The sequence below is a fragment of the Gekko japonicus genome, unplaced genomic scaffold, assembly GCF_001447785.1.
Source record: "Gekko japonicus isolate JY-2015 unplaced genomic scaffold, Gekko_japonicus_V1.1 scaffold1838, whole genome shotgun sequence".
In the NCBI taxonomy this organism is placed as follows: Eukaryota; Metazoa; Chordata; class Lepidosauria; order Squamata; family Gekkonidae; genus Gekko; species Gekko japonicus.
In genome coordinates this window covers 134,198-160,088 of record NW_015176507.1, presented here as the reverse complement: position 1 = coordinate 160,088, position 25,891 = coordinate 134,198, and the positions used below count along the sequence as shown (strand labels likewise).

General features: G+C 43.4%; 1 protein-coding gene across 1 annotated transcript in view; it reads right to left on the bottom strand.

The window, feature by feature from the left end:
- MORC1 (MORC family CW-type zinc finger 1) overlaps positions 1-13,539 on the bottom strand; it is a 74,692-nt gene extending 61,153 nt beyond the window's left edge. The window contains exons 1-5 of the mRNA XM_015427334.1: positions 13,466-13,539; positions 10,683-10,736; positions 9,875-9,909; positions 8,876-8,944; positions 567-654 (exon numbers count right to left, since the gene is read on the bottom strand). Coding sequence (XP_015282820.1) covers positions 567-654; positions 8,876-8,944; positions 9,875-9,909; positions 10,683-10,736; positions 13,466-13,539 — 320 coding nt within the window. The remainder of the gene's footprint in view (positions 1-566; positions 655-8,875; positions 8,945-9,874; positions 9,910-10,682; positions 10,737-13,465) is intronic.
- Positions 13,540-25,891: the final 12,352 nt, after the last annotated feature.

The window sequence follows — 25,891 nt, the reverse complement described above, 5'->3', positions numbered from 1 at the left end:
AGTAGGCTTGTTGCCACATAAAATTATGGACTGGCTGCTACGAATAGATATTTAAATTATTGGCTTGCTCCTATTCAAGAAATGCAATGGAACTGATAATTCATAGAAGAAAACACCTTCCAACTCTATAAGAACTTTATAAGATTACTCTTGAGGAAGACCTTTGAAATGAGCGTAAAAACCAGTGTACTCATCGAGAAATGAGAGGAAAATGCTGGACTCTGTTGAGAAAATGAATAAGTTGGACTCTGTTTTAATGTAAAATTGAGATAATGAATAAGTTGGACTCTGTTTCAATGCAAAATTTATCAAATGTGTCATTGTCATTGATCACAGTGGTTTCTTGTTTGTTGGCATGTACCTACACACTGTGACCCCTGTTTGTATCTTGTTTGAATTGGCCACCATATCAGACAGGATGCTGGACTAGATATATTACTGGTCTGATACAGCAAGGCTCTTCTTGTCTTCTTAAAGTGAGGAATATAAAATTTTCTCCATCAGCAGATTTGACTCTCAGGCCTCCAAAACATTACTAGCTGAATAAATACAGAAATAACTCTCACGACTTAAGCCCGTTGCCATAGTGTCCAATCATCCCAGACACAGTCCGCTTAGAAGATCTTCCAAAATACACAAGATCCGTAGCCTCACCTGCAACAGAATTACTGTTATTGGGGCACCTGTTAGACTTGTCGTTGCATAAAAACTACAGGAATTGTAAATGAAGCATCTGCTTTAGTTTGTGGTACCTGAACTCTACACTTCTAAATGGATCTGTCAAGAACCAAGTAATTGTAATTAATTCTGAACGAGGCTATGTAGTTCTTCCCATTTCTAAGTAACATCCTTTTAAATCATAGAAAAGACGTAGACTTGGGTAAATCTTTTCCTAACCCTCCAACACTGTTTGATGATGTGTGAAAGTGAAAGAAGACAATCCATGATAGTAGGCATGCACAGACCTGCGAAGCCAGGTACAGCCTGCCAGCCAGTGACGGCAGTCCCCTGGGGCCCAAAAGACCTCCTTTTTTGTCTGGTTGGGGAAGCTGCCAAGCATAGGTCTGCTAAGCTGGGTTCAAAAGCTGTACAGATCTTTATTAAGTTGAGAAGGCAAGAACAGCAATTACCGTGAAACAGGCAAAGCATATGATTTGATTAGTTGTTGTAGATTTTCCAGGTTGTGTGGTCATGGTCTTGGCATTGTAGTACCTGACATTTTGCCAGCAGCTGTGACTGGCATCCTCAGAGGTATAACACAGAAAGATAGAGTACTCTCTGTGACATTGACACAGAGAGTACTCCATCTTTCTGTGTTATACCTCTGAGGATGCCAGTCACAGCTGCTGGTGAAACATCAGGTACTACAATACCAAGACCACGGCCATAAAGCCCGGAAAATCTACAACTAATGAATTCCAGCTGTGAAAGCCTTCGGCAACATGTGATTTGACTAGCCAAATTTTGGTATCCAATCCAATCTCTAACACCATTTAAATTACTTTTTCAAGCAGTCTGTGAACAAATCACAATTTTTTAACAAAGGTATCTCTGAACTTGTAAAAAGGGGTAATGTACCATATGCTGGGGTGGATCTAACCATTCCAAGGATCCTTCCTCTAACTGGTTCTTTCTCCAACAGCAGAGCTACTTAAGTTGGGAGGAAAGCTCCAAACTTTGCTCAGTGGACAGGAACAACTGCTTTTAATGTAGATGACAGGGTTTCAGATGAACGATCTGGATGACTCTGGCTTCTCTTGTGCTGATCAAAGATTGGCTTTTTAAAACATACATTCTCTATCTCTTGATGGCCATATATCATTCATTGTCTCCTTCCCCATGATCTTCCTTACTGCTGATGATGGTATGCTTAATGTTAACATTTAAATGTGAATGATTTAGGAATAATCGTACAGAAGCACGAGAAACCCAGAATGCAATATAAGCATGTCTTATGTGAAGGGACTTGTGTTGCTTCAAATTCAGGCAATCTAATCATTCTTATCTTAAATCACCATTTTAAGAGATTCAATATTCTATTCACAAACAGTTATTATGGATTGCTGAAGTTTATGGATTTTCTCTAGAGTAACTTCTTTGTGAATACTCTTTTCACAGCAAGCTTCTTAAATAATACTTATAAGGAATAATCTGTATTAAATTGTACTTTTGTGTGTCCCATTCTTGGTGGTGGTTGTCTGGCATATTGTTCAAGTTCCATAATTTTGGATAAGAAAGCAATATGGAATTAAATGTGACCTGTGTATAAAGGGATGGAGTACCACCCAGTCCCTACAATGTGGGAGTATTTGGGAAATTTAAAAGAATTTATGGATGGCCAGAGGTGACAGCTGAACCTTTACCCTACTCATATCTTCCCCGACACTACTTTTGTGTAGTTTTTCTGTGGGCGCACTCTGCGTGGAGAAGAGCAGTGGGCCCTCCCTTCTGGCCATGCTTCACTTTAAATCCCCCTCCTGCCTTCAGAGTGATTCAGCACATCAAGCAAAGAGACATGCTGCAATCCTGTTTATAGAGACAAGAAATTAACATGTTTTGCCTAAGAGGGTTAGAGTGTCGTCTGGCAGCATCTGAAACAGAACCGCCAACTCCTCATCCTGTGTCTTGCACTGCTAAAGATATCAGCCTCCCCCGTCTTGTTTGCAGCTGCTTTTCAGCGGTGTTTTACATAACAAACTGGACCCACCTGCTGATAGCTGCGGCAAGTACAAAGTCACCTGCTCCTTTCTCAGTAAAAGCTTGCCACGCCAAGCTTCAAAGAACTAATTTTGCACAGTGGGGATTCTAAGAACACCTGATACGCTCATTCTGGGAACAGTTTATTTTCAGCTTGGGTTAACCTAAGCTGCTAGGTACAGATGTCCTGTTATCGTCTTGGCACATATAAGAAGCAGCCGTGATCCCATCTTATTAAGCTGTTTGTACTTCACATTGAAAGGGTGGGAAATGTTCACTCCAGGCAAAGGAAGCCATGGGACAAAAAAAGAAGCCGCTGTGCTCAGCCAATTAGACTGCCCACATGGCAGTGAGTTTCAATAGATATAAATAGCTGACATGGCAAAAGGTTACACAGTCTTGACTGAGGGCATGCTATATAGGATTTTTACTCAGTGAGCTTCCACAGCAGACCAAACCCGGGTCTCCAAGTCCACCGCTCTAACCACTGCACCATGCTGTCTATCCAATTCCAGCAAGTCACCCCTTGATCTTACTGGTCACCACCCCTGTGTCAGGGCAGCAGATGTAAAAGGTTCAGGGAAAAGGGATTTAAAAAAACAACACCTGGCCCCGGCCACGTGCTGGAAAACACGCGGGGGGGAGGAGCTCTGAGCAGGAGCAGGAGAGAGAGCTGTGAGAGTGGTGAGTGGGTTTCTTTTACTTGCTTTCAGCTGAGAGAATTCAGCTAAGGATATTTTGTGGGAAAACTGTGTTTAGCAGTGTGTGGAAGCACTTAGAGTTCTTGCAGAGTCCTGGCTGATTGAGTGTGGGAGAGGAACGGGCATTGTTTGACTGGGATTGCCTGTAATTGAGAGGAAGTGGAAGGGGCATTGTTTTGCCTGTGATTGAGTGCCTGGGTGAATTTGAATTTGAATAGCTGCTGCCTGACCTCTGCTGGGGGAGGCCTCTATTTAAGGAAGCACCTTGGCAGAGGCACGAGCCTCTGGCACGAGCCGAAGGGTGAGCTAAAGGGCTCTTTGCCTGTGGCTCTTAGCCTAGGGACTCTTAGACTAGGGGCGCTGTAAGAAGCCCAAAAAGAGCCAGAAAGACAAGGCCCTAGGCTCTTTGTCTTTCCCGTAAAATAATTTGACTTGATAACAAAACCCACATAAATACCAAGGGTTTAAAAGGGGGATTATATTTATTTATTTTAAAAGAATTATGAAGCCAGAATGCCAGCAGGGGGTTGGGGGCTATCCAGTGTTTTGCACGGAGTGTCACATGTATGACTATCTGCCCACTGGGCAGAAGTCTTGGGTGTGTCCTCGGTGCAAGGAGCTCCTGGTTCTCAGGGAACGTGTGTGCTCCCTTGAGGCCAAGGTGGCTGACCTGGAGAAGCAGAGACAGTCAGCTAGGCACACAGAAAAGACTCTCGGGGACTTGTTAGCTTCGTCCCACTCTGGATCTGGCAGCCCCGCTGCTGTCAGGGAGCATGAGGGTCTAGGGGAAACAGGGCACCATGCTGAGGATAAGGGGAATGTGCCCTCAGAAGGGACCTCTTCCCCAGCTGGTGAGCGGCTCTCCTTTTGCACCAAGGAACCATCCCTGAGCAGGGTGGGAGGGGGGCTCTTGGTAGTGGGTGATTCGATCCTTAGGCAGGTAGACAGCTGGGTGGCGAACCCGCGTACTGACCGTATGGTGACTTGCCTGCCTGGTGCGAAGGTAGCGGACATTACGCGTGTTTTAGATAGGCTGGTAGATAGTGCTGGGGAGGAGCCAGTGGTCGTGGTGCATGTCGGCACCAACGATGTGGGGAAATGCAGTCGTGAGGTCCTGGAGGAGAAATTTAGGCTGCTGGGCAGGAAACTTAGGTCCAGGACCTCCAAGGTAGCCTTCTCAGAAGTGTTACCTGTTCCACGCGCAGGGCCGGAGAGACAGGCAGAGATCAGGAGTCTCAATGCGTGGATGAGACGATGGTGTAGGGGGGAAGGGTTCAGGTTTGTTAGGCACTGGGATACTTTTTGGAACAAGAGGGAGCTGTACAGGCGAGACGGTCTCCACTTGTCCCGAGAAGGAACCAGGCTGCTGGCACTTAAAATCAAAAAGGTGGCAGAGCAGCTTTTAAACTGAATATTGGGGGAAAGCCGACAGGAGATGAAAAGTCTCTGGTTCGGGTTGGCTCATCTGAGAGAGGTGAGGGGGTACCGGTTGCTTTTCTACAGGGAGGTGGATTGAAATTGTCCACAGAGGCCATGGCTGGTGACATGGACTGCCGGACAACGACTCGAGATAGCAAGAGGAAGGATGCAGGCTTAACTTGTAAGGGAAATTACAGCTGTTTCTATACAAATGCTAGAAGTGTCCGAGGTAAAATCGGGGAGTTGGAGTGCTTGGTGTCGGAGGGAAAAATAGACATTGTGGGTATTTCTGAAACTTGGTGGGATGAGGAAAATCAGTGGGACACAGTGATTCCCGGTTATATATTATATCGGAAGGATAGGGGGGGAAGGGTTGGAGGTGGGGTAGCTCTGTATGTCAGAGAGGGTATAAAGTCTAGAAAGATTGAGAGGCTAAGTGAATTGGATTCGCTTCTGGAAGTTCTATGGGTTGAAATAGGGGGGCCAAAAGGAAACTTAACACTGGGAGTTTGTTATCGCCCACCAGATCAAAAGATAGAGGAGGATTATAAAATGATGAATGCCTTAAAGATAGCAACTAGACAAAAACACTGTGTAATAATAGGTGATTTTAACTACCCACACATTGATTGGGTCAATATGTGTTCTAGTCGGGAAAAAGAGATTGAGTTTCTAGACACTCTAAATGACTGTGCTATGGAGCAGATGGTCACGGAACCTACCAGGGGAGAGGCGATCCTTGATTTGGTCCTAAGTAACACTCAAGACCTGGTGAGAGATGTAAAAGTGATTGCACCGCTTGGAAACAGTGATCATAATGTTGTTGAGTTCATCATTTGTACAAATAGAGAATTGGCCAAAAAGACTCACACAACCATTTTTAACTTTAAAAGGGGTAATTTCTCTGATATGAGGGGACACGTGGGGAGGAAACTGAAAGGAAAAGTAGAAAGGGTCAAAACAATTGGGGAAGCTTGGGATCTATTTAAAACTACGATCCTAGAAGCTCAAAAAATATATATTCCGCAGGTTAGGAAAGGCACAAACAGGTATAGGAAAAAGCCTGCATGGTTAACAAACAGAGTAATGGAGGCTGTAAAAAGTAAAAAGAATTCCTTTAAGCAGTGGAAAGCTAGTCACAGTGAGGCTGATAAAACGGAACACAGGCTATGGCAAATAAAATGCAAGTCTGAGGTCAGGCAGGCAAAAAGGGAATATGAGGAGCATATAGCAAAAAACGTAAAAACCAACAATAAAACTTTCTTCAAATACATTAGAAACAGGAAACCAGCCAGGGAGGCAGTGGGGCCCTTGGACGACCAAGGGGTAAAAGGAGTATTGAAGGATGATAGGGAAATGGCTGAGAAGCTAAATGCATTTTTTGCCTCCGTCTTCACTGTGGAAGATGAGAAGTGCTTGCCCACTCCAGAACCACTGATTTCAGGAGGGGTGTTGGAAGACCTGAGTCAGATTGAGGTGATGAGAGAGGAGGTCCTAAAACTGATAGACAACTTAAAAACTGAAAAATCACCAGGCCCAGATGGCATACATCCGAGAGTTCTGAAAGAACTCAAATGTGAACTTGTAGATCTCCTGACAAAGATATGTAATCTTTCCTTAAAATCTGCCTCCATTCCTGAGGATTGGAAGGTAGCTAATGTCACTCCCATCTTTAAAAAGGGTTCCAGAGGAGATCCGGGAAATTACAGGCCAGTCAGTCTGACGTCGATACCGGGTAAATTGGTGGAAACCATTATTAAGGAAAGAATTAGTAGGCACATAGATGAACAAAACCTATTGAGGCAGACTCAGCACGGTTTCTGTAAGGGAAGATCTTGTCTCACTAACCTGTTAGTGTTCTTTGAGGGGGTGAACAAACATGTGGACAAGGGGGATCCAATAGATATTATTTACCTTGACTTCCAGAAAGCTTTTGATAAAGTTCCTCATCAAAGGCTCCTAAGTAAGCTCAAAAATCATGGGATAGAAGGACAAGTCCTTTTATGGATCAAAAACTGGCTAGTTCATAGAAAACAGAGAGTGAGTGTAGGTGGGCAATTTTCTCAGTGGAGGGTGGTAAGCAGTGGGGTACCGCAGGGATCAGTACTTGGTCCACTGCTTTTTAACTTGTTCATTAATGATTTGGAGATGGGAGTAAGCAGTGAAGTGGCTAAATTTGCGGATGATACAAAGTTGTTCAGGGTGGTGAAAACCAGTGAGGATTGTGAGGCACTCCAAGGGGATCTGTCAAGGATGGGCGAGTGGGCGTCAACATGGCAAATGGGGTTCAATGTGGCCAAGTGCAAGGTGATGCACATTGGAGCCAAAAATCCTAAATATAAATACACATTGATGGGGTCTGAACTGGCAGAGACTGAGCAAGAGAGAGATCTTGGAGTTGTAGTGGATAACTCACTGAAAATGTCGAGACAGTGTGTGACTGCAATAAAGAAGGCCAATGCTATGCTGGGGATTATTAGGAAGGGTATTGAAAACAGATCAGCCAATATAATAATGCCCCTATATAAATCAATGGTGAGACCTCATTTGGAATACTGTGTGCAGTTCTGGTCACCACACCTTAAAAAGGATATTATAGCTTTGGAAAAAGTGCAGAAAAGGGCAACTCGAATGATAAAAGGGTTGGAACACTTTCCCTATGAGGAAAGGTTAAAGCGCTTAGGGCTCTTTAGCTTGGAGAAAAGACGACTGAGGGGTGACATGATCGAGGTTTATAAGATTATGCATGGGAAAGAGCAGGTAAAGAAAGAGGTACTTTTCTCCCTTTCTCACAATACAAGAACTCGTGGGCACTCCATGAAACTGCAGAGCGGTCGGGTTAGAACGGATAAAAGGAAGTACTTCTTCACCCAAAGAGTGATTAACACATGGAATTCACTGCCACAGGAAGTGGTGGGTGCTACAAGCATGGACGGCTTCAAAAGGGAATTAGATAAGCATATGGAGCAGAGGTCCATCAGTGGCTATTAGCCACAAGGTATAGCTAGGGGCTCTGGGGCAAGTGATGCTCTGTCTTCTTGGTGCTTGGGGGGGGGTCAACAGTGGGAGGGCTTCTAATGTCCTGGCCCCACTGCTGGACCTCCTGATGGCACTGGTATTTCTGGCCACTGTGTGACACAGAGTGTTGGACTGGATGGGCCTTTGGCCTGATCCAACATTGGCGTCTCTTATGTTCTTATGTTCTTATGAGGAGGCATAGCTATTTGTGCTGTCGCATTCTGAACCACCATTATGCGATCAGACGCGACGGCGGCGCACCGGGGTTTCGTCCTTCAGCACGTGCTGCAAAGAGGACGGCCGGAGGGAATAGGCGCGTGGCGGCGCGATCACACCGAACGAGTCCATCTGCAGCTCGTGGCAAACCATTTGCTAGTAGATCTTTGCAGGTACTTTTTAACTCCGCATCTTCGGCGGCATGCCATGGGTTGGCCATGGGTGCGCTACATTTGCCAGATGTTGCGGTGTGATCGCACCCCGAAAATCCGCCCAGCATTTGTGCCTTTCGCGCGGCAAATGCTCCATGTGACCGGTCTCACATTGGTATCCTCAAAGGAGTTCAGATGGTAACCATGGGTCCTGCTACACTGAGAGGCAGTGACCAGCAAATGGCTGTTCATGGGACAGCAGGGCTCTGAACTCAGGTCCACTTGGACCAGATTTCATCTCCTACCCATGAGATATCAATAGTTGTTTACAGTTACTGGTTCCAGTTTAACACTAAGTGCCAAAGTAGACCCAAGGGAGGTTCGTCCTAGGCTGCCAAACTGCTCTTGAGCTGTTCAAATGCAGTTCTTGCCCCATTCAAGAAAATAAACAAAAGCTACTGAGGACTAGTCCATAGGACCGGGGTAAAGGATGAAGAGAAGTTCTGTTTAGCAGCAGTATATAGGACAGTAGGAGAAATACTGTGACTAATTCTTAAGTGTAGTATACAGGGCCAAAGAACCAATGGACCAGAAATGACACCAGGGTTTATTGCAGGGCTGGATCCCTTAGGACGTTGCTATTGGGCAAGTGCTGACACTGAGTACACTTACGAGGTGTCATGCCACATCCATCATCCAAAAAGCATAACATAAATCCACCTTGCAGGTTCTCGTTATTCACTGCAAAAGAGAGAAAGAAAATCCCTGAAGATCATACATTATGGTCAGAATAGTTATACTTTTGCTTCAGGGAAACTTTACAAACAATAAGCAGAATCATACAATCCAAATATTTTACTGTAAAATCCAGTTGAAAAGTGCACTGAAAGTGCATTGAAAGTGGATTATTTGGTGTGTATGACAGCAGCCTTAGCCTTCTCTCTCTACAGAGACATTGCCTATTCCTCTAGTACATTTTTAACCCTGGACTGGCCCAGTTACAGCCTCCATCTCTGAACAAAATAGACTTCAGACCCTGACTCTGTGTAGTTTGCCATACATAACTGGGTGACTGCTAGGCATTCCAAGAGGGGCAATTTCTTCCTTCTCTATAGCCCAAGCTGACAGAGAGAATGGAGAAAAAGGGAATCAGCCAGGCTTTTGAACATCTCCCCACCCTGCCAAACTTACAGCATCTCATATTTGTGTCTGGGCTGCAGCTAAATTTCTGGGGTGGTAGATCAAATGATCCCATCTTCTAGATAATTCTGAATAATCAGCTGGGAGCCACTTCTTGATCCCCACCTCCAAAAACTTTGCAGAACAGAACACTTCTAAGCAGGAGGACAGAAGGTGACTGCCAGGTGACCACTGTTCCTGCAAACAGAAGTGAACGGCTTCCTGATCACGACTGCCAAACAGGATATGAGCCAAACTGGTGGTGGTGGTGGAAAGTGCCGTCAAGCCCCAGTTGACTTATGGTGGCTTATGCAGCTTTTTCAAGGCCAGAGACGTTCAGAGGTGGTTTTGCCATTGACTGCCTCCATGTCACAACGCTGGTACTCCTTGGAGGTCTCCCAAGCAAATACTAGCCAGGGCTGACCCTGCTTAGTTTCTGAGATTTGACTAGCAGATCCCTATAAACAAAAACAAAACTCAGATGGAACTTACCAGTAAAGATGTCAAGCCGGGTGGCACCAGCATCTCTGAAAATATTGTTAATATATTTTTAAAAATATGAAAAGTCACTATTACAAGTAGATACATAAAAAACCAAACCACTTACTCAGAAGATTCTGCATTATGTAGAAATAGAAGACATTTGCCTTGTAATACACTTGCTTAGCCCACACTGTTGCCTTATATGCACAACATGGGCCAGCATTTGCCTCCACAGTTTACTGTTCCGGGAGTACGGTTGTCTCAGTGCTGTGGATTATTACAAAAGGGATTGAGACTAAAGACACAAATATTGTAATGCTCTTGTATAGACCCAGGGCGTGGCCACACTTGGAATACTAAGTGTAGTTCTGGTCACTGTTTCGTTAAAAAGATAACGAAGAGCTGGAAAAAAATACAGAATGGTGCAGCCAAGATGGTCAAAGTGTTGGAACACTTTTCTTATGAGGAACAGCTGATCAGTATGGGACTATTCATTCTAAAAAAAACACAGCTAAAAGAGGACATGATAAAGGTTTATAAAATTAAGCATGTGCCTTTTTTATTTTTATTTTTACATTTTGGATGGTTTTAATGAAAGGTATTATGTGACTTCTGCTTTGGGAGAGTGAGGACCAGTGCAGCAACTTAGAATTTTTATCTTAGAAAAATTAAACAGCTTAGTTGTGCGTGCAGCACAGAACAGAAGCTTCGCCTCCCCCTTGATTTTCAGAATTATCTAGCCATACAATACCCTCTTGCCACAAATATTGTTACAAACATAAAATATAACTGTTGAAAGAGGGAAAAAAATATTTACCGGGAGTTGTCTATTAGTTCAGCAATTGCTCCAAACAGAAAGTCATGCGTGGTCCTGCAACGAATAATGACATAAAAAGAAACAGAATCCCAAAACTGCAATAAATTGAGTACTTCAGTATGATCTGGAGTACATGAAAAGCATATTTCATTTGAAACATGCCTGAGAGAGAGAGCATATTTGAAGGATATTCTACCTTGAACCTCAACACACAAAAAAGAAGAGGAAGCAAATCACTTTTACAAACAGAATGTAGCACAGTGGAAGAATACAGTCCTTGTGCTGCATGACCCCATGTTTTTATTCACAAACAGGCTCCATGGCATCCATAAACTCTTACTTCATTACAATTTATTTATCAATAAGATTTTTACCCCACCATTCTGCCCCCATAAAGGCCACAAAGGTGGCTAACAATTTAAACATAGAAATTAAAACATCGTCTTAAAAGCCACTAAAACCAATACACAAATACAGAATTAAAACATATCAAAACCAAAGCTTAAATTAAGTACAAAAATTTTAAAAAACAGTCAAAACACTGGGGAAGAAAAAGAAGGGATCACTGGGGGGAAACCAAGCAAAACAAATATGCCCTCTCCTGTGTCGCCACCCACCCATTCTCAGATGGTGAGAGGGCACCCGAAGCTGGCGTTCTGAAGAAAACTGTAGAGGTCAGGTAAGTTCAAAGGGGATAGGCAGTCCTTCAATTACTTTGGTCCCAAACCACATAGGGCTTTAAATGTCAGAGCCAGCACCTTCGAAGGTGCCGGAAACAAACTGGGAGTCAGTGCAGACGGAACAAGATTGGAGTGATATGGTCTGCATCATTCTACACCAACTGATGTCTCTGAATACTTTTCAAGGGCAGCCCCACACAGATGACATTGCAGTAATCTAACCTAGATTTAACCAGGGCATGAACCACAGAGGCCAGTTCTTTTATGCCCAGGAAAGGCTGCAGCTGGCTAACCAGCTGGAAGACAGTAAAAGGCTCTCCTGGCCACAGCTTCCACCTGCTTATCCAGCAACAGGACCAGATCCCAGAGCACCTCCAGACTATGAACCTGTTCCTTTAAGGGGAGTGCAACCCCAACCAGAATGGGTGACATCTTACTTTCCCCACAAACACCTTTAGGATTCTGCTTTAATCTGACCTAACAAAGAAGTCTTGCAGCACCTTTAAAAAGTAACAGATTTATTGTGAAATGAAACTTCTGTAGGCAAGACTTCACTTTGGCAGATGCAACAGATGTGTTGTAATCTACCAAAGAATATGCTACGATTCATATGTCTTTAAGGTACCACAAGACTCTGCTGTTTTTGCTGCTGCAGACTAACACAGCTACCCCTCTGGAATTAATATGCTGTAGCAGTCTTGGATTCAAGCTTTAAAAAGGAAATTATCCAAATTTCTTCTGAAGGGCTTCTTTCTGTTAACATTAATTTTGCACTCCAGAAGAAAAGAAGAAGATTGGATTTATGCCCCACTCTTCACTACTCGGAGTCTCAAAGCGGCTTACAGTCTCCTTCCCTTCCTCTCCCCACAACAGGCACACTGGGAGACAGGTGGGGCTGAGAGAGCTCTCAGAGAACTGCTCAAGAGAACAGCTCTGTGATAACTGTGGCTGACCTAAAGTCACCCAGCAGCTGAATGTAGAGGAGTGGAGAATCAAACCCAGTTCTCCCAGATTAGAGTCCACACACTTAACCACTACACCAGACTGGCTACCCCAATAGGCAGACCTCCCATTAGAAGTAAATATCTGAAAAGTCAGTTTCCATTGGCATCTTTTTTTAACCACGTCAGGCCAGTACCTGGGTGACTGTGCATTAAAAATCACGCATTCAGCTGCACATGCACAGAGGTACATGTAAATCATTCCATGCATAAAAAGAAGAAAACAAGTGGAACATGGATGATTCCACAGGTGCCTGTGAGCAGGGCTAAAGCAGCTTATGTGCTTATGCAACTTCCCTATGTTTAATCCTGATTGATGAATGTCTCTTTAAGAGTTCTTGCATAAAAGCCAATCCACAGACTCCTCTAGCCTACAACTGAGAGAGCTGCTAGCATTTGATGAGGCTACAGTACTCATAAAATAATTAAAATATGTAAAATAATAATTATTCATAAAAATAATTTTAAGTGTAAATGTGTAAGCCATAGAGATATTAAGAAAATCCAGTTGAAGACTAAGGAAAATTGGAAAGTCCCACTATTACTTTTAATACAGGCTAACCCAACTCTTCTTAAATAATTGTGAGGAAAAGGTAACCTTATCTAAATATGTAGGAGTGCTTCTGATGATATAATATGCTTAAGAGCAACTAATTTAACTATTGCATTTGTTTTGGGCTATCTCCACCCATCTGAACAAAGGTATCACTAAGATTAATGCTGCAGAAGTCAGTCGTGGAGCATCTCACCATCTCCTGATACATCAAGCATCAGACAGGTTTCAGGAAACTTAGATGTGCTGGAGGCCCTCAAACTATTTCTCACCTCTAAGTGTGTGCGCGTGTTTTGTTTATCGTTCTTACTGTACCCAAACGCGATCGACGTTCTCCTTGCAAAAACTTTATTCTACACTCTACTCCCCCCAACCTGCCAGCGTCTCCGTGTTATTTTCCGGCAACGAGGAACAGGGCGTTCCCCTCACCGCTAGCCGTCCCACAACGCTGCTACATAGTTTATCAGACAGCCATGGTTGCAAACAGCACCTAAGGCAGACGCCCGACACAAAAAAAGACCGCTAACTGCAGAGGGCTCTTCCACTCACGAGTTTGCATGCAGATACTCCAGCTTCAACTGCGCCCTGCAAAGAGCCCGGTAACAGGACACGCCAGACATCATCGCTACCGAAAACAAACTAACACGCCACGGCGAAGTAGCCAGAGGGCGCCCCCTCCTGGCCAATACACTACGAGCACGTCAAGGGCGGTGCCCTGAGCAAGGCGACTGAATCGAGAAGGGCGAGTGGGTGATGCGCGCCCTCTAGCGTGGAGAATGTTGGATGCTGTCGAGGCTGGGAGTTTTATTTAACAGTGCGGCGGGCGTCCATCTCAGTTGGCCTCCCTGCTTTAGTTCCCTACCTGCTGAAAGGGCCCATCTAATTCCATCTTGCTGCTACCAATTTTATTGTTTATTGTTTCTATAATTTTAATGTGATTTTATTGTAACCAGTCTTTGACTTGATTTGTTGTGATCCGCCCGAAATAAATAAAAATAAATTCGCTTCCAAGATCTGACAAGATCAGGCTAGCTGGCCTATCCATGTCAGCCCAACATAACTTTTAGTAGTACTGAATTTCAAAGCTGAACCTCAGTTTGGGGGGGGGGGGAATGTTCTTACAGTATGATAATAGCACAAAAAGCAATAAAACTGAAGATTTATCTGTATGATAAATGCTTCCTAAAATGACAATAGTTGTGTCTGGCTAGTCTCAAATCTCAGTCTCCTGAAGCAGAAAATAATGACTATCCTGTGAACATTTTTCCCCATTAAGTGTGACATTGTGATGATGTTTCTATCCAAATAGGGATGTAAGAAAAATATAAGCAACAACAAACAAACACAAAAAACAAAAAACCAGTGCATGAAAATATTTATTCTCAAACTGACCTTGGCTGAAGTGAGGGATAGAAGGTGAAAGAACACTATCAGGCTTGTAACCTCGTGTATTTTTTTATAGCTGAAGAAACATATCTCAAAGATACCCCCTGACCCTATTATGAATGAGGCAGATCCTGATAAAAGACAGATCTTGATATGAAAGGCAGGAAAACACACACACACGCACACCATCTCCTACTTCATGTCAGTTCATGAAAAAGGCTGGTCCTAATAATCACTTAGCAAATAAAAAAATGACCATTGACACTAAAACATTTGGAAGACAAAGATATGCTTATCCAAATTAATGAGATCCAATTCATTCAGTTCCATTGTACCCTTCCCCTAAGGAGCTTAGGGTGGAATACATGCCTTTCCCCTACTTCATTTTATCCTCAGAATAACTCCGTGATGCAGGTTAAGCCGAGAGAGAGTGAGGACTTGAAGTCAGCCAGTGGCTGGGTGAGGATTTGAACCCTGCTCCCCCCACCCTATTTCGACACTAAATATTGCATCGCACAAGGCTCTATAGTGGATGGACCCTATTTATTTATTTATTTATTTATTTACTTCATTTGTACCCTGCCTTTCTCCCCAAATGTGACCCAAAGTGCCTCACACCATTCTCCTTTCCTCCATTCCATCCTCACAACAACCCTGTGAGGTAGGTTAGAGAGTGACTGGCCCAAGGTCACCTAGCGAGCTTCCATGGAATGAGTGGTACTTCAGACCTGAGTTTCTGGATACGAGTCCAACACTCTTCAACCACTACACCGCACTGGCTCTGAATCCTCACTGAATCTGAGGCAGGGCTACTCCAGCCTAAGCCCATTGAAATCAATGATCTACGTCCATCTAATGATCTACGTCCATTGCATAGCAAGTAGTTCACCTGTGGAGGAATGCAACATGCTTGCAATTAAAGTGCCAAGAAAGAAGCATAAGAAATAAGTGCCAAGAAATATTGTAGATATACATAGATCAGATTGAAAAGATAAATGTAAAAAATGAAACGTAAAATAAATTCCATCAAAATTCACCTTCTGTGTACTAAAAGCACATTATACAATATGATTTTTATTACCTCATTTATACATCACCTTTTCCCTCAATGGGGACCCAAAGTGGCTTATATTATTCTCCTCCGTTTTTATCCTCACAACAACCCTGTGAGGTAGGTTGTGCTTAGTGAATTACTGGCCCAAGGTCATCCAGCAAGCTTATATGACACAGTGGGGATTTGAACCTGGGTCTCCCAAATTGGAATCCAACACTCAAACCACATTGAAACACATTCAAAGCACACTGGCTCTTTTAATGTGTTTGTGCTCTTGTGCTCATAAAATAATAATAATAAAGTTAACACATAAGGTAAATTTTCAAAGCCTTAATTTGTTCATCATATAGAACAGCAACAGGAAATGAATATAAATATTGTTCAGACAGTGGTTACATTGATTCCATACATTCTATTTTGGGATGTTTGACTTTTGGGCCGACCTAAATTCTGATACCTCTGGTTTTGGGAAGTAAGCACTATGCCAATTACATATTTTATATTCCAATAGTGAAGTCAGTATATTTTTGCATACTTAAATCCGGTGACTGGAGCTGTGAATAGGAAAGACAGATTTTTCTACAAACTTGAAAAGGACCTCCTAAAAAGAATACACTGAGCAGTTTAAAAATGCTGAAAATGATAAAAGGAGAGCCTGTAGCTTTAAGCAATGGATTACCTCAGTGGCTGTTGCTAGGCAACCATAGGATTCCAAGGGTTGGTTTTGTGGCTAAAAAGGGCAGGGTCCTTTTCAGGCCTATTTTGGCCTTTGAGGGAGAGCATTTGGGGGCCAGGCCTGACTAGCATAGCCACCTTCAGGTTGGGCAATTCCTGGGGATTTTGTGGTGGAGTCTGAGGAGAGCAGGGTTTGGGGAGGGGCAAGGCCCCAGCTGAATATAATGCCACAGAGTCCACCCTAGGGATGGAGAAAATGGATGCTTGGAGGGTAGACTCTATGGTATTGTACCCTACTGTGGTCCCAGTCCTCCACAGGCTCCATCCCAACAGCTTCAGGAGTTTCCCAATGCGGATCTGGCAACCCTACCCCCCATCCCCTGCTGATGGCCAGGGGGGGACCTGGCCATCCTAGTCCACTCTCCAAAACAGTCATTTTCTCCTGGGGGACAGATCTCTGTCATCTGGATTTCAGTTGTAACTCTGGGAGATCGTCAGGTCCCACCTGGAGGTTGGCAACCCTAGGCCTGGAAGCAACCTCTGGATAATTTGATACCACCCAGCCTGCATGATTCAACAAGGCCTGGCTGCTTGCTACTGTTGAACATCAGCCACCCTATGAAAGCCAGTATGGTGTAGCAGTTAGATCTTCAGAGCAGACTCTCAGAGACTCGGGTTTGAATTCCCATGTTGCTGTGGAAGCTCATTCGGTGATTTTGGAGCAGTCACTTACTTTCACACTAGCCTTTCCTACTGGGTTGTTGTGTTGATAAAATTTAGGAGAGGAGAATAATGGTAACGGCTTTGGTCCTCACTGCTGAGAAAGGTGAGGTATAAATGAAGTCAATAAATTACAAATATAGCTGAAGATGGGAGGCAAATAAAAAGTAGGCTGGTGAATTGATGAGAAGGAGAGAATGAGGCAGGTAAAGGGGTGAGGATGTGCGAGGGGGAGGGGAAAGGGAAACAGCATGGGGAAGGGGATACAGGGGAAAGTGAGCACCCCCACATACACGAGTCCTTGAGGGTTCCCTACCATGCAAGTGGGCCTGGGCCAGTGGCTGGCACCACACAACTGGGCCATAGTTTCCCTAGGTAGAGGTTGCTGGGGGAGGGGGGGGAGGGTCAGCTTAAGACAAAGAGGCAGGTAAGGGTAGGTTGGCTGTTGGGTGAGAAGGAGAAAGGGCTGCCAACTCCAGGTTAGAAAATTCCTAGAGATTTGGGAGGTGGAGCCAGGGCAGGTTGGGGTTTAAGGAGGGGAGGGAGCCAAAAATCCTAAATATAAATACACATTGATGGGGTCTGAACTGGCAGAGACTGATCAAGAGAGAGATCTTGGAGTCGTAGTAGCTAACTCACTGAAAATGTCGAGACAGTGTGTGACTGCAATAAAAAAGGCCAGTGCTATGCTGGGGATTATTAGGAAGGGATATTGAAAACAGATCAGCCAATATCATAATGCCTTTATATAAATCAATGGTGCGACCTCATTTGGAATACTGTGTGCAGTTCTGGTCACCACACCTTAAAAAGGATATTATAGCTTGGAAGAAGTGCAGAAAAGGGCAACTCGATTGATAAAAGGGTTGGAACCCTTTCCCTATGAGGAAAGGTTAAAGCGCTTAGGGCTCTTTAGCTTGGAGAAACGATGACTGAGGGGTGACATGATTGAGGTTTATAAGATTATGCATGGGATAGAGCAGGTAGAGAAAGAGGTACTTTTCTCCCTTTCTCACAATACAAGAACTCGTGGGCACTCCATGAAATTGCTGAGCGGTCGGGTTAGAACGGATAGAAGGAAGTACTTCTTCACCCAAAGAGTGATTAACACATGGAAATCACTGCCACAGGAAGTGGTGGCAGCTACAATCATGGACGGCTTCAAAAGGGAATTAGATAAGCATATGGAGCAGAGGTCCATCAGTGGCTATTAGCCACAAGGTATAGATAGGGGCTCTGGGGCAAGTGATGCTCTGTCTTCTTGGTGTTTGGGGGGGGTCCACAGTGGGAGGGCTTCTAATGTCCTGGTCCCACTGGTGGACTTCCTGATGGCACCTGGTATTTTTGGCCACTGTGTGACAGAGTGTTGTACTGGATGGGCCTTTGGCCTGATCCAACATTGGCATCTCTTATGTTCTTAAGTTCTTATGACCTCAGAGGGGTATAATGCCATGGACTCTGCCATCCAAAGCAGCCATTTCCTCCAGGAGAATTAGGGGTGCCAACCTCCAAGTGAGGGCTGGAGATCACCTGGAATTACAACAGCCCTCCAAATAAAGAGATCAGTTCCCCTGGAGAAAATGGCTGCCTTGGAGTGTGGATTGTATGTCATACCCTGCTGAGGTTGCTTCCCTCCCCAAACCTCACTCTCCCAAGGCTCCACCCCCAAATCTCCAGGAGTTTCCCAACTTGGATAGGGTTGCCAAATCCACTTACCCCTCGGAGCGGGGAAGCCTCGGCGGTGTCCAGGAGTTTGTTTAGGGTGTGTGTGCACGCGCGCAAAGTGTGCGCGCACCAGCAGGACATCACCAGAAGTCTATCTCGGTTACCCTACCAAACTTAAAAATAATGAATAGATGGTACGTTACACCTCGCAAACTTGCTTTGATGTCGGCGGAGACTTCCCCAAAATGTTGGAAAGGATGCCAAGAAATTGGCGATTATGCCCATTGTTGGTGGAAGTGTGTAAAGATAAAAGGTTTCTGGCTGAATATATTGTCCACAATCCAGTTGATTACCTCTGTGAAGATCCCACTCTTACCGGAGATCATATTTTTAAATACATGGCCACCTGATTTAAAAAAACAGACCACATAAAGCGCTAATAGAAGTCTTATTGGATGCTGCTAAAACGGCAATCGCATCATGTTGGAAGGATCAAAGAGCACCTAATGTGGAAGTGTGGTATAAAAAATTGTGGAACCATTATTTAATGGACGCAGTATCAAATAAACTAAACCTCTCTTCCCAACACCCCATTCAAGACACATTTACTCCCAAATGGTTCCCGATATTAGACTATTTAGCATCGCAGCACTTCCTCTCCTCCGAGTGGTCCCAATTCCATAAATGGATTTGAAGTTTCTTTCAGTTATTATGCTTTCATTCTTTGCTTTTCTTCTTATTGAGAAAATCCTACAAACTCAGTTGATCAGTTATATACTTCACATGGGTATGAGTTGCATAATTTAATATAATATTGTTATAAGGTTTAATGAAGGTTTAATGATACTTACAATATTTTAAGAACGGAAAACACATACGTACACACACACACACACACACACAAAGGTAACAAGGTGGAAATCTTATTTGAAAGTTTATATGTTGGTTTTATTGTGTTATTTCAAAATGTTTCATCTTCACATCTGTATTTGTGTATTTCTAATAAAAATTATTATTAAAAAACCATATGGTTTCCCCCCCGATGAGCTCAACCACGCCCCCAACGTCAGCAACATGGCTGCATCACCTCTGGTGATGCAGCTTCGGGGGCGGGGTTCCCCCCGGGCCCTGATTACGCCAGGGTGGAAATCGGGGCTCCGAAGCGTTGGATTCCCCGCCCCCCGGGCCCATTTGGCAACCCTAAACTTGGAGCTGGCAAACCAAAAGGTGAACTGTTCTCTGTAGTTGGGAGATACATTGTAATTCCAAGAGATCTTCAGGTTGGCAACTCTAGAAAGAGAGAAGGAAGCAGGAAAAGGAGAGACGCTATGGGGGCTTTCAAGAAGGGGAAAGAGGAAATAGGGAGGGAGGGGGAAATGAGATGCTTCCCACAAGTCCTTGCGGGTTCCCACGTAGCATCTAATATAATGATAAAGTTTAAGACATTTCAAAGTCATTTTTGCAACACTCATAAACTTGCAAGTCTCATAAACAAGTGTTTCATTATATACACAGTGATGCCCTTCTCAACCATATTGCTTGTGTGGAATGGGCACTAGCACCTACATGTATGGAGGTAGACAGAAGGGGGAGCATCCAGAATACTATATCTGCATTGAGAACCATCATGCCAGCCTTTAGGTGTGACCTGAGGATCCCTCAGAATTACAGCTCCTCTCCAGACTACAGAGATCAGTTTCCGTGAAGAAATTAATTAATTAATTATCATATGACAGTGTGTGTAGAATAGGCAGGAGATCCAGAGATTGTCTGGCAGGCAGAAGTTTTAGCTCTAGTGTTATGCACCACTAGCTGATGAGTTTTTAAGGCAAGAGACATTTCAGAGATGGTTTGCCATTGCCCGCCTCTGTGTTACAACCTTGGTATTCCTTGGAGGTAGCCCTTCCAAACACTAGCCAAGGCTGGCCCTGCTTACCTTTCGAGATCTGATGGGAATCAGGCTAGCCCATGGAGAAAATGGATGTTTTGGAGGGTGGACTCTATGCCATTTTACCACCACTGAGGTCCTTGTCTTCCTGAGTCTCCATCACCAGATCTCCAGGAGTTTCCTAAACTGGATCTGGGAACCCTACCCCCCCCCAAATCCTATCTCAGGAGCACTTTGAAAGTTAAATTGGGTCACGAACACATTAGGCTGAGTAGCTTCTGCAGTACTACAAGCCAGGACTATTATTATTATTATTATTATTATTATTATTATTATTATTATTATTATTATTATTATTATTATTATTATTATTATTATTATTATTATTATTATTATTATTATTATTATTTTGTCTTTCAGCTGCGGCTTCTGGCTCCTCTCTTTTTCTGGCGGTCCTCTTTTCGCGGCGGATCGGTGGGCCCCTCTGGCGTGCGGCATGCTTGGCAGGGTCCTGGCTCTATTCCACTCAGAACTGGCCAGCAGTGATAAAAATGGATGTTGGCTCGCACGTTGCCTCTTCCTTCGTCACCTGGCTGACAGAGGTGCTGGGACTTTACTCTGCTTGCTCCCCGCTGCCAGCAGCACTCCAAGGCCATGCCCCCCCCAAGTTTTCCTGGCAAGTTCATTGGTCAGACTACCCCTGCTCAGAACTTTCATTCTGAAGGCACCCACTTCAGTTTGCTTGAAATCTTAACTAGTGCAGCATGGCAAACTTGTCATAGAGCACATCAGCCCGAATTAAACCTGCTGGGTTTTTTTAATAACTTGAAGTAGCCACATGGTTAGGGTTTTAATAGGGCATGCTGAGATTATATGAAGCTTCCCTTTGTCTTGCAAAAAACACGATCAACAAAAGTTCTTCAGTTGCTTGATTAACCATGATTTGCGGCTTGTTTGTTTGTGTAGTATAAAGAGGTGGCTGAGGATCTCATCAGCCCTGTTTGCTTAGTCAGTTGTCCTGAGCCACAGACAGTGGGTCCTATGACACAAGGAGATCTCATCAGCAGATCATATTGAAAAGGGAAGCACCTTTGGGTAATCTAAGTTCAGGAGGTTAAAAACCCAGGGGGGAAAACATGTTTGGAGTATATGAAAACTTGCATTTAAAAAGTCCAAAGGGCGTGCAGAGAGTTGTGACGAGACACTGAGACGCAGCAGTGTACCCTGCCCTCTGCCTGCACAGAGGTATGCAGTAAATGATTGATAAAGCAAAGGGATTTCAAGCACAAAACAGGCACCTTTTTATCATGCTTCATTATGAAACAAGATCTCCCAGAGAACACATCATGTCTGCTGCTCCAGTGCTTCAAGTGGCCATGTGTGCGGTGTTGCTCACAGGTAGGCTTTTAGAGGTCAAATGGATTTTTGACCTGTAAATATGTCACATATATTTTGTCAAAATATGTCAAAAAGTTTGAATGGAATGAAAGAAAGAAAGAGATTACAGAATTTAAGTGACACTGGTTTATGCATGTAAGTGTGTTTACCTATGCACTCAAATGAATAAGAAGAAGTACTTGGACTTAGTTCAAATTCTGTGTGGCATTAAACATAACGAGCAAGGTATTCCCTTTTATGGGAATGAACAAGCTTTTGAAACAATCTGGACTGTGTGGATTTGTTGGAAAATGGCAGTAGTGGGATGGTCTTAGTTTGTAATGATTTTATTTTGTAACAGGGCAGCTCTATGAAATAGCATCGAAAATATGCCTTAGGCAGGGGAATGAATGTGAGTTTTAGTCCTAGTTCTCTGACATCAGATTTGGTAGGAAAATTATGCCTCTGCTGTATCACTGAGGGTGCTTTCATGCACACTAAATAACACACTTTCAATCCACTTTCAATGCACTTTGCAGCTGGATTTTATTCCATATTCCATGCCCCCAAAACTAGAGGTGATGGGGGGGGGGGAAGCACATACATATATTTATTCACATTACTGCCAGTTTATGTAGTGGGAGAGTTTCTTTTCTTTAATAGAAAATGGAGGATGCAGACAAGGGAACTAGATTGTACCCCTCCCCTATTTACCTCACTGTTCTTCATAATTTAAAGACTTTTTCTTACAGACTGGCTGCCTCTTGGTTATCAGGACCAGGAGGAGAGAAAAAATGTTTCAAAAAATGGAGCAGTTTAGTTTAGTTCCTTTACTCTATGTGCTGTTTTCTGCCAAAAATGGGCATCCCAACTTCTACTGTACGTGTAAATAAATACATATGGAAGCCCCCATCTCATCTAATTGGCCTTCAAACTGCAGGTGAGAACTCATATAATGTAATGCATCTACACACAGACACAGACACAGACACAGACACAGACACAGACACACACACAGAGAGAGAGAGAGAGAGAGAGAGAGAGAGAGAATGAATGAATGAATGAATGAATGAATGAATGAATGAATGAATGAATGAATGAATTCCTAAGTGGAGAAAACAGGGCTTTTTTCCCCTTCCAGGCTTGGTGGCATCCTTACTTCTGATTCCAAAATGTGCAGACTAATGTGCTCCCGCTTAACTTTTTTACTGCCCCACATAAGAATACGCAAACGGTGAGAAAAATGACTACTATGTTGTAGGATTTGTTCCATGGCTTCCTAAACATCCATTACTCTAAAATAATTTCCTGTATGTTATGGAAATAGTGTTTCTGTCTTAGATCCATCCTGTAGGCCTCAAAAACAGCAGTTGTCTTGACTGTGCTACATTATCAGTAGGGAAATCTGATTGCTTTTCCATATATTTAAAATCACTCCTTCCACAAAGAAAAGTAGCATATTGGGAGAATGTGTTCCAGCCTATTATTCTCCCTGACATGCTAGTTCCTTCAACAGAAGTTTATCATGCAGAGGCTTCTTGAGTCATGGAGCCAAACAACATCCCCTGATAACTGCTTCTGATCAAACTGATATCGAAGGGGCAGCTAGACTTCAAAAGTTGGCAACCCTAACCAGAAGGCACATTTTGCCTTTGCTTGTTCAGTGCAGAGAAATACAGACAGCAATCCAAGCTGCTTAGACTGGGCAATTTGTCCTTTGTGTGGTATATGCCTTTTAATGGCATACTTAAAATGCACCATAATATAGTATTTTATACAAAGTTTTCCAAAGATAGATTCAGGTGTGTAGCCATGTTGGTCTGAAGCAACAGGACAAAGTTCGAGTCCAGTGGCACCTTTAAGACCAACAAAGTTTAGTTCTGGGTCTAAGCTTTTGTGTGCGTGCACATGAAAGCTTATACCCAGAATTAAACGTTGTTGGTCTTAAAGGTGCCAGTGGACTCAAACTTCATTCTTAAGTTTTCAGAGTTTGATTTTAACTATATTACAGATGGGTTACCAAGGATTTGAGGGGGAAGACTAGCTTGCTCAACATGTTAAGAACATGCATGTTCTGCTAAGCCATTACTGTGATTGTGACACTTTTATACAGTTTCAGGAGTTTGGGGAGCACCATTTGCCTCCGAAGAAGAAGCCAATCAATTTTTACGACTTAAGAGACAAGCACCCTATTCTCAGAGCTATTGGGACCCAAGTAGCAGCCAGAATGCCTGGCACTTCACTGTGGCTGAACAGGTATTCACCTTCTTCTAAGAAAGGATAGTCAAGTTCCCAGACAGCTAGATTGGTTGAGAAGGCAGAAGTTCCTTTGTAGTGAGCATTTCTCTCTCTGTAGGAGAGCCAGTTTGGTGTAGTGGTTAAGAGCGCAGACTCTAATCTGGGAGAACTGGGTTTGATTCCCCACTCCTCCACATTCAGCTGCTGGTGTGACCTTGGGTCAGTCATAAGTTCTTTCAGAGCTGTTCTCTCAAGGGCAGTTCTTGAGAGAGCTCTCTCAGCCCCACCTACCTCACAGGGTGTCTGTTGTGAGGAGGGAAAGGGAAAGGGATTGTAAACTGTTCTGAGACTTCTTTGGGTAGTGAAGGACGGGGTATAAATCCGATCTCCTCCTCCTCCTCCTCCTCCTCCTCCTCCTTTGTCATGGAGTCATTGAAGATTCTTGGGCAGTCTGATGCCTCTCAATCTGAATTTGACTCAGCACACAGGGATGTTGTGAAGATGAATGAAATCCAGATTTTAAAGCACCTTGCAGAATTAAAAAACTTTGCAAAAAGTAGTTATGGCTAAGCTAGTAAATAATAATTAATAGCAATTTAATGTTATGATGTGAATTTTGCATTGCAGAACAAAACCCTTCATAACAGTAGGGTTTTAAGATTAAGTAATCTCATAAATATGTTCCCAGCTCCCTTTCTTTTCAGGATAATTCCATTTGTAAAGCTGCAAGTTCAAATTGTGATGCTACTGATTCTTTGTTTACATGGTGATTTATTACTTAGATTTTTAATTTGCAAGATTTATAAAAATATCTATCATATCAATAATTTTCCTATAGAGCAGGTCACTGTTGTGCCTATTCTTCATCTGGGAAAACAAGACTGAGACTTGCTGCAGGCCATAAAGCAGGATAATATGGAAGGCCTTATTCCTAATTCTCCCAGGTCTGGATTCAACTGACTGGTCATTGGATGACACTGCTTTGAAATTAGAGCATTTACGATGGGCCCAAAACAGATAAAAGGCACAGCATGTCACCAGGCTGCCATTGTTACTTGGCCTAGAACACTTAAGATGTCAGAGGAAGTGTGAATGAATTCTTGGATTAGATGCTCCCATCTCTTAAGTAATTAATTAAAATATTTCAGTTCCAGGGGAATTGACCTCTATCATCTGGAGATCAACCTTAATACTGGGAAATCTCCTGGCCCCACCTGGAATTTGGCAACTCCATTACCTGCTATTCCCTTTGTTTTTGTAGGTTTATTTATGTTATAAGATTGTTTGTTTCTTTGGTCCAGTGATTAGATCTTTTAAAAGCATATATTTTAAATGAATTGCTAAAACCAATTCATTTTAAATATACACTTTTAAATGATCTAATCATTTCCCAACCCAGGGCTGGCAACCATAGCAGGTAGTCAGTGTTGCCAGGCATGACCTGGCAACAGGTAGGAGATGGAAAGCAGTGGGAACTTAGCAAGGGGTGGCATGATCATTGTCCCCACATGATGATGCAACTTCCGCTGCTACCATAACTCCATAAAGTTTTTGGCCAAGTGCTAGAACATTGCCCCCAGCACAATGCCATTGCTTCTGGGTTGTGCCAAAAGTTGAATTATCATGCAGGGATGACAACTGTGCTCCCATTTGTCTGGGGAATGTGGGGGTATGGCAGGCTGACTGGCCTAGGCAGCCAAAAGCCCTTGAGCTGGCCATGGAGGGATTAAAAATAGACCATAATAATAAAATAATAGAAACTGCATCTTCTGTTCTAATTAGGCGAGTGAAACCTGGACTGCCATGAGGACAGCTGCACAGTATTACATGGACTTGGGATCATTTGTGTATTATCCAGAGACCGCAAGGTAACTTATGTCTAAAAACAGTCTGTTCAAAGAGATTTCTGAAGTTATGGAATTAGATGAGACACATCATGTCTTAACTGCATTTTACAAGTGGCTTTTATAAA